A 15,995-nucleotide genomic window follows, 5' to 3' on the forward strand; every position below is an offset into this window, starting at 1 on the left:
AGCTGTACAAACACAGATGTTTTTCTGTTGTGGAGAGGAGAGGCTGTACCTGTCCTGCTCATAAGGTGCAGCACGAAGGGCAGGTGGGCAGGAATCTGTCATCAGCCTCCTTAGTCACACACCAAGTGCAAAGAAAAGTCACCTTTTCTACTAAATTTAGGAACTGGGAAAAATAGCACAGCTGGGGAGAGGAGTTGGAAATGGTTTCTTGTTGTAGTGCTCTTTTCTTCTGTAGGTGGCTGTACTGTGACATGTTCCTCCCAGGGTAAATTGTAAGGAAAAGTGTCCTGAAATAACAGGAACCCCTGCTAAAATGGCAAATCTGTGTAAATTGTAAATGTTTAAATAAGTAAATAAACCCCTATTAATATTTGATAATTTCAGATATTTAATCTATTTTTATATATGTACCTATTTTTATATAAAAATAAAGGTTTTGGATCCAAATAACAAAAAATTCTTCAAGATTTTGAGTTATCTAAATCCTCCAAATATATTATTTTAATAGGAAAAAAAGGTAACCAAATCCCAAAACAACATCCTTATTTTCTTTTTAATAATACTTCATTAATCTATTCCCATTTTAATTAAGTAAAATTATGCATTAGTACTGCAAAGTTCAGGGCAACCAGCAGATGATTGTGATGAGTAACAGCTGAGGAAATTTGAATGGAAAATTGAGTGTGTGTAATGGAAATACTGAATGGAGGGTCCAAATATTCACAGTGATCTGGGAACACCTTTAAAATGTGTGTTTGTGCATCTCCTAAATGGATCAGAACACAATCTGATATATTCAGCTGAAAGACAAATAACAAGAAATGTTTTCACAGGGGTGTGCAAGGTATCTGCATGTTAATGTCAGAAGATATTGGGAATCAGGACCTACATCTTGTAAATTTAGGGACAAAATTCTGTGATGACATTTCTTGTTCCAAACCCACCCTGAGCTGAAATTCAACCCTGACTTCCAGCATTTTTTTACCAGCAGGAATTAAATTACCAGATACTGAAGCACTAAAATTGTACCAGATGGCTTCTTACATTTCAGTTCTGGTCCTTTCTGCAGAACTGGCAAAGCCCCTTCCCTGTAAAGGAAGGTGCTGCAGTACCAGCAAATGTGATGTGTTCACTTAGTTCCAGCACTAACTTCACCAGTAGGGCTGTTTCCATATCCTCTGTTTTTAACTACTGGTGCCAATAATTACAGTTTCAGGTTATAAACAATGCAGTCATCTTGAGCTAATTTCCAGAAAAGAACAGCAAAGTTCTTCCTTTATTTCTTTAGTCTAAGGACAGGAAAAGTTCACAAGGAATTAAAAGCCTGGTGAATTTTACATTTTTCAGTTTTTAATCTAACAACAAAATGTGAAAAGGAAATCAATAATTCAGATGGAAAGCTACTCACTACAAATAATGAACTTGAGTAAATAGTTTCCTAATTAACTACTTTATTTCATTAAATGGGAGGGAGATTACAAAGGTGGCAGGACTTAAATAATGACAACAGGAATACATAATAAAATGGAAAACTTGCAATCGTTTAGGTTTGCTTTACTTTTTAAACCCCACAATTTCCTGATTGGAAATGACCCATATCATTGCCTTTTCCTGGGTTTATCATCTGTGTACACTCCTGAGCAATAAGGATTTCATAAACTCTGCACCTTCCTCTGCACTGGAACTGCTGATACCTCTCTCACCTCTGTGGTCAAATGCCTATGAATTTTTAAAGGAAATTAGGGAGATTGTCATAATAGCTTAGCTTTTGGACTAATTATGTTTCCAGGCCAATACATCACACTTCAAAGGAGATGATGGGGCACAAAACCAAACTACAATGTGCAGTCACTAAGGTAACACAGCACAGCCCATAATACATGGAAATTCTTCCATGGTACTGTCAGGCAATCAATATCTGTCCTGAGAGTATGAAGTGTTAAAGCTTTGATCTTTACACGAAGAACTCCTTTGGCAGAACAGTTACAATTATCTCACTGTAATTTATCAAGGACATGGCAAAGGAAGAGCCTGCAAAGTAATATATATGGGGAGTGCCGGCAAAGCCCAGAAGAAATTTTTGCATCTATGAAATAAATTCACTTCTTTGGAATTTATAGTGATGTTCTGGTAATGGGTAATTATCAGCCACAGGTAATTCTTGGCTGATGGTGCCTTTGTAGTGCTGCAAATGTTGATGTAAGTCACAAGAACCACAGGAAAAGCCCAGTAATTTTAATTTCTTTGTCTAGGTTGGTGTCTTGGATAGACAAAAAATACTGGCCCTGCTGAGAGACTTCTATGACAGAATGCCCAAGACTGATGAGTGGGAACTCTGGAACCCCAGAGAATGTGAGCACATGGGATGTTTCAGTTGTGGTTAAAACATTGTGAGTCCACACAAGGCTGGATGGTTCAGTTATGTTTTATAAGTGTTACCAGAAATGAGCAGAGCCCAAAAAAAGGATCCAAATAACTGCTATGATCTATACACCAGAATTTGCAAGCACGTTTGGCAAATTGTGATGCAATGTTCAGAAATGCTTCAGCATCCAAACGTTTTCCTTACTACAGAATTCTGAAGTACCTTTTGGGAAATAGAATTAAAGAAAGATTCTTTCTGAAACAATTGTTCTTTATTACTGGGCAATATTAGAAGTTAATTTTGTGTTTGCACTAAAATACCTCCAGAAAGAAAAAGTAAAAATGGAGGGAATCATCTGCATGAAATTAAAATATTTTAAAGATATTGGACATTAATTAATTGCTGAGATCAAATGCAAGGTGAATTACATCTCTCCTTCTTAGTGTAGAGGATGATGAAATATTTATTTCAAAGGAGAAGTGGTGTAATACATAGCCAGAAGAGCAGATCTCTGCAGGCAAAGACATTATTCTGAAGCTTTGTGTTCTTGAGATGTGTCTTGGTAGAAGATACTTTCTGGTAGTTTGTATTTACTTGGCATTACCTTTTTTCTTTGAATTTTCTTATGCAACACTAGAAAACATAAAACCAGGGCACACTATCAGCTTGCACATATTTTTTCTGTTTTAGGGCCAATAATTGAGCTGCAAGATATTCATCTTATGAATTTCTGGGGAAGCCTTGGTGACCAGGAAGTTTGTGAGGAACTCAGTGAAAATTTGGTCTTGTCTCAAACAGAAATTTCTGAGGGACAGATTTTAGGAAATGAACCTGTAGATGATGATAGGGAAGAGACTGACAGAATGAGCACCAGTGCTACAGAAGGAGTTGTTGAAGAAATGGGCATGAGTGAAGCTGAGACTGGAGGAATTTCCAAGGAGGAAACTGAAGAAGCAGAGCCAAGTGCTTCTGAAGTGAGCAAGGAAGGTGAGGATGCCATGTCAGCTGTGGAAAGCACTGGCCTTGAAGCTACTGATTTGGATGAAGAACCTGGATCTGGAAAACCAGAGGACTCCATCCTGGGCAGCGAGCCTGAGACAGAAACAAAACCAGAAGGAGATCATACCTCAAACAGAGAACCTGGATCAGAAGAGCAAGTTAGTCAAGAGGACAGTGGAGTTACAGAGACAGCACCTGAAGCTACAAGCACAGCCTCAGGAGACAGAGGTGTGACAGACACGCATGTCACTGAGTCCCAGCAGGACACTCCAGCTGCAGAGGCTGTGAACGAAACCTCTGCAAGCAACGAGAGCCAGTCTGACCAACAGACAAGCTCAGAGACAAGACTGCAAGATGAGGGTATGCATGACCAGGGTAAAGGTAAAGTGTTGTTTTTTTTTTTTCTGACAGACCTTAATAATTTTCAGTGTATATATTTGGATTGGTTTAACTACAGGGTGTTTTAAATCCATTTCAAAACCATGTGAGTGATTTCTGAGTAGAGAAGACCATAAGCTTTGCTATCTTCGCAGCATGGTGTTTCCTGCAAAGATTTCAGAGCTTATTCCTCTCACAGGATGGCAGGTGAGTCACTTTGCTGGTGATCTGTATTCAAGGCCCTGAGCAGACACTTTAATTCAAGTAGGGATTTTGTGAAGCAGCAGCATTTTTATAATAAGGAGATACTTTATGTTCTGTTTCACTCTGTAATATTATCATAGCAAGACAGGAACCTGAGCACATTAAATCTAGAAATTACTTAAATAACTTTTAGACTGTGACTGCCTATAGGAAGATGTGCTATGAGATCATCTAGCAGGAACCTTTTATTTTAATCTCTCGCTGTGTTTCCAAAGGATGATCCTACTTAATTTTCTACAAAGGCCTTTGTTCTAGGAAGGCTGTGATCAGACAACTGTCTTTCAAAGAGGTATTTTCTTAAACATCTTAGAAGGGCCAACCTCCTTGCTAGCACTCTGTGAACACTCTTGTGTCTCATGGATTAGAGCACTGCAAGGACTGGGTCTGCATTGTCTGAACAATCCAATGACAGGCTCATTATGTAAAGCTGATGGTACAGCCCCCTGGTACCTACAGCTTTCTGTGGTAACTTCCAGTGCACAGCACTACCCTGCCCTTCAGTCAGTCCGTGGATGTGCATCCTGTTTGTCTGGGACAGCAGTCCCTCAATGAGGTCTTTGTCTCAGACAGCCCCCTGCTGAGTAAGAGCAATTCCAGCTCACCTGTAGTCAGGGTTTGACCTGGCTGTAGGATGGCATCCATGCCAGACTGGATCTGCAGAGCTGCTATTAGAAGAGTATAAGCAGATTAAGGCCTTTACTCAGCATGGAGTCAGTCTGCATTCAGCCGTAATTTCCCTGGATAGGAAGTGCAGGATTGAGGGCTGTGTTGATAGCTGCCACGTGGTTGGCTTTAGGGTAGCATTTGGCTTCCTGTGACACACTGTGCTTTCTGTCTTTCATACTCAGGTCCCAGCCCCAGCGTGGCAGAGATTCAGAGCTGTCAGGATTCTTATATTAAGAGCTTTGCTGTGAGCTGCCTCACCCTGCCACAGTTTGTACAGCTCATGGACAATTTTGTTGGTGAAGACATTTCTCTGCCTACTGTGAAGAGGCTTACTGCATTTATCAAAGGAGAATACAAACAGACAGAAGAGGAAAAAATGAAACAACGAGAAAAAGTAAATATTGATAAGTTTTGCTGATCCCATGTCCAAACAAAAACCAAGCAAATGCCCACAAGCACTTTGCAAAGTCAGCTGTTAATCTGATGCTGGCAGAGCTCTTCCACTTGCAGTCTTGCATCCCCTTTTCCTTCAGGAGACCTTTTACCCCTTTGTTTTCATACAGATGCTCCCTCCCTAGCCCTCAGCTCTGGAAGTGATGACAGACTCATTCTGTTAGAGGTTGTCTGTCTATCCTAGAGCCGGACTCAGTGAGACAATAGTTGATAGTTAATTGTGAAAGAGTCCAAAACATTCCATTCTGCTTATTCACCTTTATAATAGCCAAGAACCTGATCTCTGACCTACTGCACTGGTATGTACATAGGAGGTTGTGGATGTTTGGGGAGGATTTTAGAACAAGTGTGTTTGGGTTTGCTATGTGCATGGCTGGATGTGAATGTGCACAGGCTTATTTAGTTTTAAGTTACCAGATGCTCTTGCCATGTGTAAAAAAAAAATATTCTCCTTCCTCATGGCCAGCATCAGTATGCCTCATATCACTACAGGTCTCTTTTGTGGTGCATTTCTCTAGCTGTGTTTTCTTCAGACCTCCTTCTGGTTTCCCTCTGTGCTGCTGACCTAATTTGAATGAGATATTGGATCTGACGGCTCCATAGTCCTCACTGAACACAGCACACACTGCCAGTAGTTTGGCCTTTGAGTGAATTCCACTCCAGCCAGTTATCCCTCTGTGCTGGGTTTAGAGGACAAATGGTAACATGTATTTACTTGGAGCCCACACACTTCAGGGCAGCACCAGCAAAATAACAGTGTACAGAAATATGAACTGTCCCATCTTGGGGTGTCACTGGCAAGGCTGTGGTTAGGTCCCGAAACTTGCACCTGAGCTGACATCACCTTAAATCCAGCACAGGCTTAATTTGTTCACTTTGAAATAACTCTGCAGTGCTGGTCCTGCTAGTAAACTGAACTGTCCCCTGTGTTTAGTGCTTCTAAGTTATCTCCCAGGTTTAACAATTCATCTCTAGGTTTGAACCATGTATGTACAGATTTGGCCTGGCCCATAGGAATGATGTGATTGGCACAACCACTTGCAGAGTGTGTCCACCCTTGTGTAGTGTCCCCATTTGTGTGGTGTCCAGCATCAGTGTCCAAGAGTTACCAAACACCAGCTGTTCCTCTGTTGCAGGTTCACCGCATGTCTCAGGTGGCCCAAAGGAAGCAGCTTTTGGAGGCACTTTTTGAAAAGTGGGACAGCAAAGCATGTGGGTCTCTGGACCTGGAAGAGGTGATTGCTGTTCTGAGCACATTCAAGGAATTCATGGGAAAAGAGGCCTTGATGGAGGGTAAGGAAAAATCTCTGCTCTGGGAAAACAACACAGGAGGCCTTCAACCATTCAGTGACAGAGCTAATGAGGCTGTTGCAAGCACCAGTTTGGTTTTGCAAGAAGTCATAAGCATTCACAGTATGAGGTGTAAAATGGAAAGGAACTGTTACCCAGACCTATTTGTTAATGCATTGCTCCATCCCCTCCTCCTGTGCAAGATTCCCAGGCAGAGAAGTAGCTCAATGTTTTAATGACACTGGGATGAGTTGAAAATTTATTTCAGCTGTAATATGCAATGTATACATGTGATATGGCAGTGAAAAAGCACACAAAGCCTGAGGACATGTTTGCACTTTTAGTCCAGTCCATCTGTATTATCCAGCTATTTTTAATAGATACATTTTGCAGTGCTTCCAGCAAGAATGTACCTCACAGGAAAGAACAGCTTTCCTTATAGATCTCAAATTGCCTGTAGTTATCCACACTGTCACACAGCTCTCATGAATTACAGAGCAGCTTTGAGTATCACTTCTCTGTTGGTTATTTCACTGCATAAACTTAGCAAATTTGGTCCTTGATAGAAAAGACTTTAGTCCAGCAGAAGTGCTGCAGGTTCACCTGAACCTGCTGTCTGGCAGCCTTGTACATATTAACATGTGGGCATAAGGTGCTCTGAAACACTGTATTAGCAATTAAGAACATGTCTCCATGTGTGCTTGGGTGGAAGAGACTGTTTTTTTCATCTCCATGCTCATCTTCATGTTGTTTCTTCTGCTGCAAATCACTAAAAATGGCTCACTTTGGCAACCACCAAAATCTCTTTATCCTTTAGCTCATGAAGGCAGCTGGTGGGGTGGAGAGCACACCAGTATGTCACTGTTAATAATCTCCAGGATGTCCAGCCAGGAGAAACTGGCCGTTCACTGCTCTCTTGTATTCAAAGCATGCCAGAACATACCATGGAAATATGGAAGGACACAGTCCCTTCCATGAAGGGCTCATAAAATAAAGGACAAGTAAATTTTAGAAAGAGAGCATAGCAAAATCAATACCACCTACCAGCAATATGAATTATTTCTAGCAGCCTCAACTTAATCTCTCAAGGATGTAGGACAAGCAGGCTTGGGGGAAGGGTTCATTGGTCTTCTCCTGGATGGAAACACAGAGTAAAAAGTGAGTACAATATTTTGATTGTCCTTGCAAGTGAAAAGTGTAACATTAGCTATAAAGGGGAAAATAATTCATTATGCTGTGGCTCAGTAGTGAAGGAAGTGATCATAACATATTCAACTTCCTGTGTATTTTTTTCTGCATCCCTTTCTTCAAAGTAAGGAGAAAGTGGAGGAAAAAATCCAAATATTTTATATGATAAAAAAATTTCTCCATCCTAGTTCTGACAGAAAATCACAAATTAAATTAGAATACTGATTGTTCCTTAGACTATGGGCTGGATAAGACAGCATTAAGCATCATGGCCCCACCATGATTGAGGCCACGTTAGTACTTGCTACTTCTTCAGCTAAAATCTGTGATAATGATGATAAAACGGTTTGGATTGGAAGAAACCTGTAAAGATCATCTAGTCCAACACCCTGCCGTGAGCAGGGACATCTTCAGGCCCAACGGGATTTGAAAACAGGATGCAGAAAGAATGATGGAAGCATCAGTCAGAGACTGAAGCCCGGGCTGCGGAGCCAGGCAGCGCCCGCACATTGCTCAGGCTGTGCAAGAGCACCCCCGTGAGCGCAGAGCCTGCGCCGCGCTGGGACAGCTCTGCCAGACCGGCCGCGGAGTTAAGCAGCACCAGGAGAGAAACCAGGGCTGCGCCGGATTCCTTCTCACAAGAGGGAAGCCGGCATCTAGTAAAAGGATGCGTACAGTCTGGACACTGGACATTACCTGCCAGTGTGGCCACTTCCATCTAGGAGACAGCTGAAAGCAACCTAGAAGGACGGGCTGGATGGACTCCACCCAAAGTCTGTTTAGGTCTTGTTTCGTATTTTGCAAAACTGATTAATAACTAAATTTTCCCTGTCTTATTTTCTATTTTTTTTCCTACTAGCAAAGGAACAGCTTTGCTCCCGATACCCACAGCTCAGTAAAGTGGGGAAGCTATCCCCAAAGGCATTCCAGATTTTCCTTGAGTTAATTGCTTCCTACTTCACTGGCAATGAGGATGAAACAATTGATAACTTGGTGAGATTCCTGACCACAAGTGTGGAAAAAAGTCACACCAAGAGCTTGCAGAGCTCAACCAGGAGGAAATGGCTGCAGGATATCCAAAAAGCAGCTGAGACCAGTGGAACAAACATGGAACCAGTGTACAGAGCAGTGATCAAGGCCCTGTCTGAGGTAGGCATCTTTGCTCTGCCAGTACCGAAGGAATGTCAGGGATTATTTTGCCTCACTTATGGAAAAGCTGACTCAGGTCAGAGCTGGAGATCCATAGTTATAGTTTTGTAGCTTATGAAATGAAACACACCAGAATCGGTTTGGGACAAAGATGGTTAATTTGTAGTGGAAAGAGTTTCATTTTTAATTTACAGCTGCAACTTCAGCTGTTTTTCCTCACTATTAAAGCCCTCCTCAAAGCCAAACTTCTCTCAGTGTAGCTGAAGTGTTCTTGCAGTATTGTCTAGGTTTGTAAATATGGCAACTCTGGTACTTGTTGGGGTTTTTCTGGTTTTTTTTAATTTTTTTTTTTTGTTGTTGTTGTTTGTTTGTTTGTTTGTTTTCTTAAAGGAATCTCCTATTCAAGAAGAAATTTTTAGGACTTTTTCTTAGGCACAGATTATAGTTAGGGATTATTTTTCTATTTATTCCTCCCCATTAGCAACAGGAAAAAGGAAATCAGTTTCACTTGCCAATCAAAATACCAAGTGTTTGTGCTTGTCACGGAGTGCACTGGGCAGAGACACACAGCCACGTCATGGGGTTGGTGACACACAAACTCGGTGACCCAGAGCATCATCTCAGCAAAAATTAAACAAGTGCTAAGTCCATTAATTAAGTGCCAGTGGCTAATGTACAGACTGTGATGGGGAACATTTGGTTGCTAGGACATGGAAGCCCATGGGAATAACAAGAGGATCAGTGCATATATTGCCCTTTTGGAAGAGAACCAGCTCTCCCCAGAGCAGGGCCAGGTCCTCCTGCGCTACATGGCCTGTACCCCAGACGATGCTCCCTACCTCCTAAACCGAGTACTGCACAGAGACATGAAAGGGGTCAGGTAAGAAAAGCTGCAAATACCTGTTCCTTTTCCTCTAAACTGCTTGGAATGTATGGGGCAGTGTTTGGGATGCTCTGGAAACTGAGAGAGACTGTTGTGGGATGATCCAATATCCCATACATGTCCTTATACTCCATATGGTCTGTTTAGAACTGCTCTGTTTGGGATTTCACTCCTCTCCCTGGGGAGATTAGCTCACAGTCTAATAAATCTCATCCTTTAGCAAATGTCTATGGCATTGGGCCTACATTTCCTTCTTTAAAAATTAATTCCCTTATGCCAGTTTACATCCACAGGATATTTTTGAGAACAATGTCTTTCCTTCCCTAGTGTTTATGCTATAAACAGCTTTCATGCTTCTTCACTTGTCATTTCCAAAAGCCAGACATATTTGTCTCTTTAAACATTCCTGCCTCTAACCTAGTAAATGTAACTGCTGCTTGCTTCTGTAATCCTTTTCATTCCATTCATTAGCTGATGTTTTTAAATGTCCTAAGGATGAAAAGTGCCTCTGTATTACCACTGCCTTTGGGATGCAAGTGGTAAATGTGGTATTGCTGAGTGTGGTCAGGGTATGGAGCTCACACCTTCATTCTCTGATGCCAGAAAACAGGAAGAGACCAAAGCTGCAGTATTTACTGTTAGCTACAGGTTTTTTGCTCCTCCTGACAAACCTCGTCATAAATTTATATTTCAGCTTTGCAGCCATTGACCAGGGAAAGCCAATCTATGTTCCAAGAGTTCAGCACCATGGAAACATTCACTTCTGGAACTCTGACGACCCTGTGGAGGAGAAGAAAGGTTCACTTCTGGTGCTGCCTCTGTATGATGCTCATTGGAAAGTTTTTGGCATTCTAGGACTTGACACTCTTCGGGATCAGAGTCACAAATCCATCTTCCTGACACATGAGATCACTTTCTACGAGGTGAGCACCATCAGAACATAGTTTGTTACTTCAGCTGCCAAAAAACTTGTGAATTTTACATGTTTGTTCTGAGTAAATGTAAGATGCGCAACTAAAAAAGTATCTGTGGGTCCCCTTCTGCAGTATATGGTGAAAGTGGTGTGAGGAGAGCACCTTATCAGTATCCTCCTGATTGGTATCTTATCTGAAATTTATTATGAGGTATCACTTCATCAATAATTTATTTAATCTTCTCCTGACTAGAATGTTAATTGACCTTTTGTGCAAAGTCCAAAGAAATCAGCTTTTATTTCTTGAAGCTTTCCATCTCATATTTCTGTTAATTTCCATTAAAAACTGTACTTTTTTACATGGTGGAATAATTAAAAGTGACAGCTGTCCGAATTTCTTTGGGATGCTCTTTGGGATTAGGCTCACTGTGGATGCATAATCTGGGCAGCAGGGAGCGCAGCAAGCCAACCTTACCGGTCCATTTGGCTATTTCCACTAAAAATCAGCTCTGTCTGTTTAAGGACTTGGCCGTGACTGGGTACTGAGTACTTCAGGGCATTATTTGATAAGGGACATTTCACAGCTACTTTTCTGCTTTACAAATTCTGATTAAAGCAATTTGTTACAACACGAATATTTCTCCAGCTTTTTTCTCCAAAATTGTGTGAAATTGTCTGGCTCACTTGGAGGATTCTGCTTTCACAGGGAGTTTGTCATGCATTCAGCAAAGCCTACCACCACATCTGCATGCGGGAAAATGTCCTACAAGTGGCTGTCACTGCTCTGGACTGGTTGTATCCCAGGACACCCAGCATCCATGCTGTCACAACCTATCTGGTGGCACCTGGCAAAGACAAGGTACTGCAGAGAAAAGGTCTGTAATCATCAGGGGCTGAAAGGCTGCTTCAAAGAGGAAGTGCCATCTCCAGCTCCCTGTATTTTTCCAGTGGTTTTATCATTAAAGCTGAAGCCTGCACAAGATTCTTGTGCCTGCTGCAACAAAAGGTAGAGAGGCAAGACTCCCTCTGTAAAGGAGACCCCTCTTCAGTTTTTTCATCCTCCCATGTAAAAGAATTCAAGAGCATTGCTAGCATAACCCTTTCTCCATATGAAAAGGGAGTATTCTCCTACTTTAGTGCTCACTGCTGCAACCAATAGAGCAGAACCCCATACCCATCCATCCCATCATCTATCCATCCATAGCTTTGCTATCTGGGACTTCCACTAAGGGAAATGCTTCTCTTTGGAGATCCTCTGCATGTCAAAATTATGGTATTTAATAAGAGAATGTTACAGTTAATATATTAGCTCTTTGTTCTGAACTTATGTCAGCAGCCAAGATGTAAATACATCTCAGGAAGTGACTGGTTCACAATTAGCCAGCTTGCAAAGGCAGCCCTGCTCCATGCAGATCATTTCCAGTTGTGCAGCAGGCACTTGGGCCCTGGGAAGCTTGTCACTTCGTGTACTAGTGAGCTGAGAAGACAAAAACTATATGCAATATTTAGGACTGATCCCGTGTCATCCCAAAGTCTGTATGACATCTGCTGCAGTCATAATTCATCTGCTTCCTCTGATAAGCATGGTTTATGTTGGCAGTGTTCTGTTGTCATTCCAGGCTCAGCACTGTTCCCTTGTTAACTGCTGATAGCCAGGTCAGTCACTCCCCTCTGTGCTTTCTATGTGTTAAGACACACTGACACAAACATGACATGAGAAAGGACTGCAAGACGATGGAAAAAAGAATGGAAACATCTAGGCCTGTGGGTGTTCCTCAGTGTAGAGTCTGGGGTGGATTAAATAGTCTGGCTGAGGGAGGTCCAGGGCACATTCTTCACCCATCTCTGGGAATAAAACAAAGTAGTGTTGGGAGATGTCTTTAAACAATCCCATTGCTCTTGAATGTACATGGGAGTTTCCTATAAGAAACCATTTCCTCCCCCTCCAATCCTCAAAATATCTGTTTCTTTCTTGGATGCAGCTAAACCTTTATTTTCTCTCTGGCAGAACTATGTTCTGTGCAAGGTGATCACTACAGATAACACAGGACAAAAGGAAATCCACAGGTCTCCTATTGTTCTCTTCAGAGAGGAAAACCTCCTCAGGTAGGCTCCAGCACCTGCAATGGGACTGGTCCCCTCTGCTCCTGACTCAACCTGCATCGGGATGATCCACATTACATGAAACCCCTGGCAGAGCAGCCCTGGGAATGTCTGGCTGCAGCTCTCTCACTATCAAGGCTTCTGGTGTGTATGCAGAGGGCACTGAACTGTGAAGGGCTGAGAAGTGTTTTCTCTTTGACTTTAGGCTGCAAAAATTTAATGTTTACCAGCTGAGCTGCCAAGGTTTGCAGGATTGCAGCCTACACAGAACCATTTTGCTCTTTAGAATAATCTGTATTTTTTCCTGGCCACATTAGTCTCATTTCCTTCAATTCTCTGCTTCCTTCCACTGCCAAGATCCTTACAGACTTGTCTTTAGGCATATCATCCTTGTTTTCAATGTTGCTTATTCCAGCAGCTGGTTTTACTTTTTATAAAACTGTCTAGAACAAAAGTCAATGCAGTTAGAAACAGCAAACTGCTTTTAAAGCAAGATTTGTTAAATTCTCATGATTTTCAGCAATCACCTTGACTAAGAAATATCATGTCCCAATGCTATTTTTTCCTTTGTGTATATGCCATGAATGATACTTAGAGCTTTGCAAACTTCAGTTCAAGGAAACAAACTATGATTTAGTAATGTAATATTTTTATTTTAACAAGAGATGAATGGCACCTTAATTATGCTAAGTAAATCACCAAAACAAACCAGGATTGAAAACCCTAGCACATTTCATTTCAGAGATTACCTGTTCAAGTGCACAGACAGTTCAGAGGTCACTCTCACTTCTGTCTATGGAGAACACCATATTGCAGTACCTCTCCATGACCTATCAAGACAAACTCTCGGCATATTTGATATCAGCATCGGACAGCACAAGAAATTACCACCTGAGGAACAGAAAGACCTGCAGAAAATGCTAAAGATGGTCCAAGCTGCCTGCTCAGAGATCCTGCAGAGGTTTCTAGAGGAAAGGGAACCGACAAAATTGCTGGGTATTGTGCATACAGATGTGAGATGTGTTTTTGGGGTGAAAAACTATATTAAAAGTATCATTCCTACAAGTATGGAAAGACAAATACAAATCCTTGGTATATATAAACTACTCCCAAGCAAGTCTCAGAGTTTAGCAGAGTGGAGTTAAACAGAATGGGCAGATTTTGACTCTGGCTCACAGGGTACATCCTGCTGAAATCAAAGGTGTGAAGCAGACACCTTGTTGCCCTCAGGGATCTAGCACAAAGACTGTTAGTCAGTAATGTAAGTCCTGAGTAGCAGATGTTTCTGAGCAGCTTCTTGAGAGGTGTGGTTTTGATTGCAGAGGCAGAACGTGTGACAAATAGGAGGCATGCATGGATTCTGTTCCACCGGTTCATGCTGCAGGAGCTGCGTGAGTGTGTCCTGAAACTCGGTGCTGAGAGCTTTGCTAGAATAAAGAGCTGTGCAGAGCCCCCAGCTCTGGTACAGGATGTAGTTAAGGCTGTGCTGCTGCTTTTGCATCCAGACTGGAAGGACTCAGAGGAGACTGAGAGCTGGAGTCAGTGTAAACTGGTAAGAATTCAAATTGTTGAGTGTTTGTTTTCTATTCTTCCTCCTCTAAAAAGACACAGTGGGATCAGCCAAGGGGGTAATGGCAGTGAAATAATTAATTACCTATAGATTTCCTATATGTTTCTCATCTATCTTTAATTCTGTAAGATTTTCACAAACCCCTAATCTTTTTGTTCCCGCATTGCAGAAACTTGATGACAAATTGATTCAGGAGATTTATTGCTTTGATCCAACTGCTTCATCTGTGCAAGTTCAAGCAGAGCTGCTGCTGGACCTCATCACTGGTAAATATCATAAACTCACTGGGAGGTTACCAGGCATGGTTCAACAACAAAACTGTGTCAATGGCAATGTTCAGCTGCGTGTTTTTTACAGGCCTTACTTCAGAAATTAACTTTGATTTCACATTAGATTAAACAACAGATAATGGGTCCTAAATATCAGCAATCTTTTTTGGTCAATAGAAATGAACCTGTTAAATTTAGACTCAGAATTCACTACCTTCAGGAAAGGGGGAGCAGATCAGCTTTGAAACCTTCCAGAACAAGTGATCTCATTGTAAACCTCCTGATAAGCATGAAGAATGAGGGTTCTTCTGGCAAGTAATATGTAAAGGCATATGAAGAATGATGATTCTTTTGGCAAGCAAGTCTGCTTCAGACCCCTGTGCCCTGCCCTAAGGACTGACCCATCCCCAAACAGGAACACACAGTGTTGAGCCCTCCTCTTCATAAACACCATCTGCCAAGTGCTCAATGTACTCACAGGCCATAGACAGGAGCTCTTTGTCAGTCTGTCTGTGAGTTTTTTTTGGTGCCACAGCAGTCAAGAGGCTGTTATTATTATTTGCAATATCTTTGTAAGAGAAATTACTTGCTCTTGTTGAGATCTCTCTCTTTATGATCTAATACCAGTCTGAGAGGCCTGTTAAAAGCCAAACGTGGACAAGAGTTACTACTTTAGCTGGGGATATTTATCAACAGTACCCTGCCTGCTGATAAAGAGAAAACACTTGAGGCAGTGATAGTTCCTTTTTATGTGTTCTCCTCATATATATTAAACTAATTCACTGGAAAGAACAAAACAGGCCTAAAGCATCCAGTTTTCCAACAGTTAGGGATACTGATGTAATTAATTAAAGAATGTAGCTTTAGAAACTGCAGATGTGCTAGGAGAGGTTGTTTTCCCAGGATGGAACCTATTCTGAGGGAGCAGTGTCACATCAGGGGTATGAATGCAGGTATAACCCACAGTTACGGGAATTCCTTTAAAATTAACATCAGGTAATGTCCATACATTCCAAATAGAAGTGCTGGTTTAGCATTAAAATATAGCAGAGCACTTTGTACAACAGTCCACCCACCACAAAATAAGATAAATTATAGTGGAAAGTCAGCACCTGACAGGTCACTGTCACAATGTAGCTTTGTGCTTTTCAAACCATCACCCTTCCTGAAATTACTGGATTCGGGGTAAACTCTGCTGAGGGGATGATCTTCTGTTCTTGTGGCAACACTGCTCATGGTTTTGACTTTCCCTCTTTCCCTGTTGTATTTTCAGCTGGGTTTTTTTGTTTGTTTTGTTTGGGGTTTTTTTTTGTTCCAGATGTCCCTCAAGCAGCAGTGTGGCAGCAGGACTCTGCTCCAGCCCAATACCTGTACCAGTGGCTTCACACCTGCCTGGCACTCGCAGAGATCACAAAAAGCCAACAGACTGGAAAAAAACATCTTTAGCCCCTTTTGGCATCCAGTTCTAATATGCCTCCATTAAAATATCTTAATTTCTCATATAA

General features: G+C 41.7%; 1 protein-coding gene across 1 annotated transcript in view; it reads left to right on the top strand.

Annotated features, from left to right (window-relative positions):
- EFCAB5 (EF-hand calcium binding domain 5) overlaps positions 1 to 15,995 on the top strand; it is a 35,656-nt gene extending 19,661 nt beyond the window's left edge. The window contains exons 9-21 of the mRNA XM_031506472.2: positions 2,253 to 2,352; positions 3,056 to 3,745; positions 4,855 to 5,066; positions 6,262 to 6,418; positions 8,463 to 8,752; positions 9,460 to 9,632; positions 10,330 to 10,558; positions 11,255 to 11,407; positions 12,557 to 12,654; positions 13,394 to 13,647; positions 13,974 to 14,203; positions 14,391 to 14,487; positions 15,809 to 15,995. Of these exons, the coding sequence (XP_031362332.2) occupies positions 2,253 to 2,352; positions 3,056 to 3,745; positions 4,855 to 5,066; positions 6,262 to 6,418; positions 8,463 to 8,752; positions 9,460 to 9,632; positions 10,330 to 10,558; positions 11,255 to 11,407; positions 12,557 to 12,654; positions 13,394 to 13,647; positions 13,974 to 14,203; positions 14,391 to 14,487; positions 15,809 to 15,936 (2,811 nt within the window). The 3' untranslated portion in view covers positions 15,937 to 15,995. The remainder of the gene's footprint in view (positions 1 to 2,252; positions 2,353 to 3,055; positions 3,746 to 4,854; positions 5,067 to 6,261; positions 6,419 to 8,462; positions 8,753 to 9,459; positions 9,633 to 10,329; positions 10,559 to 11,254; positions 11,408 to 12,556; positions 12,655 to 13,393; positions 13,648 to 13,973; positions 14,204 to 14,390; positions 14,488 to 15,808) is intronic.

Source organism: Lonchura striata, chromosome 20 (genome assembly GCF_046129695.1).
Source record: "Lonchura striata isolate bLonStr1 chromosome 20, bLonStr1.mat, whole genome shotgun sequence".
NCBI classification, from domain to species: Eukaryota; Metazoa; Chordata; class Aves; order Passeriformes; family Estrildidae; genus Lonchura; species Lonchura striata.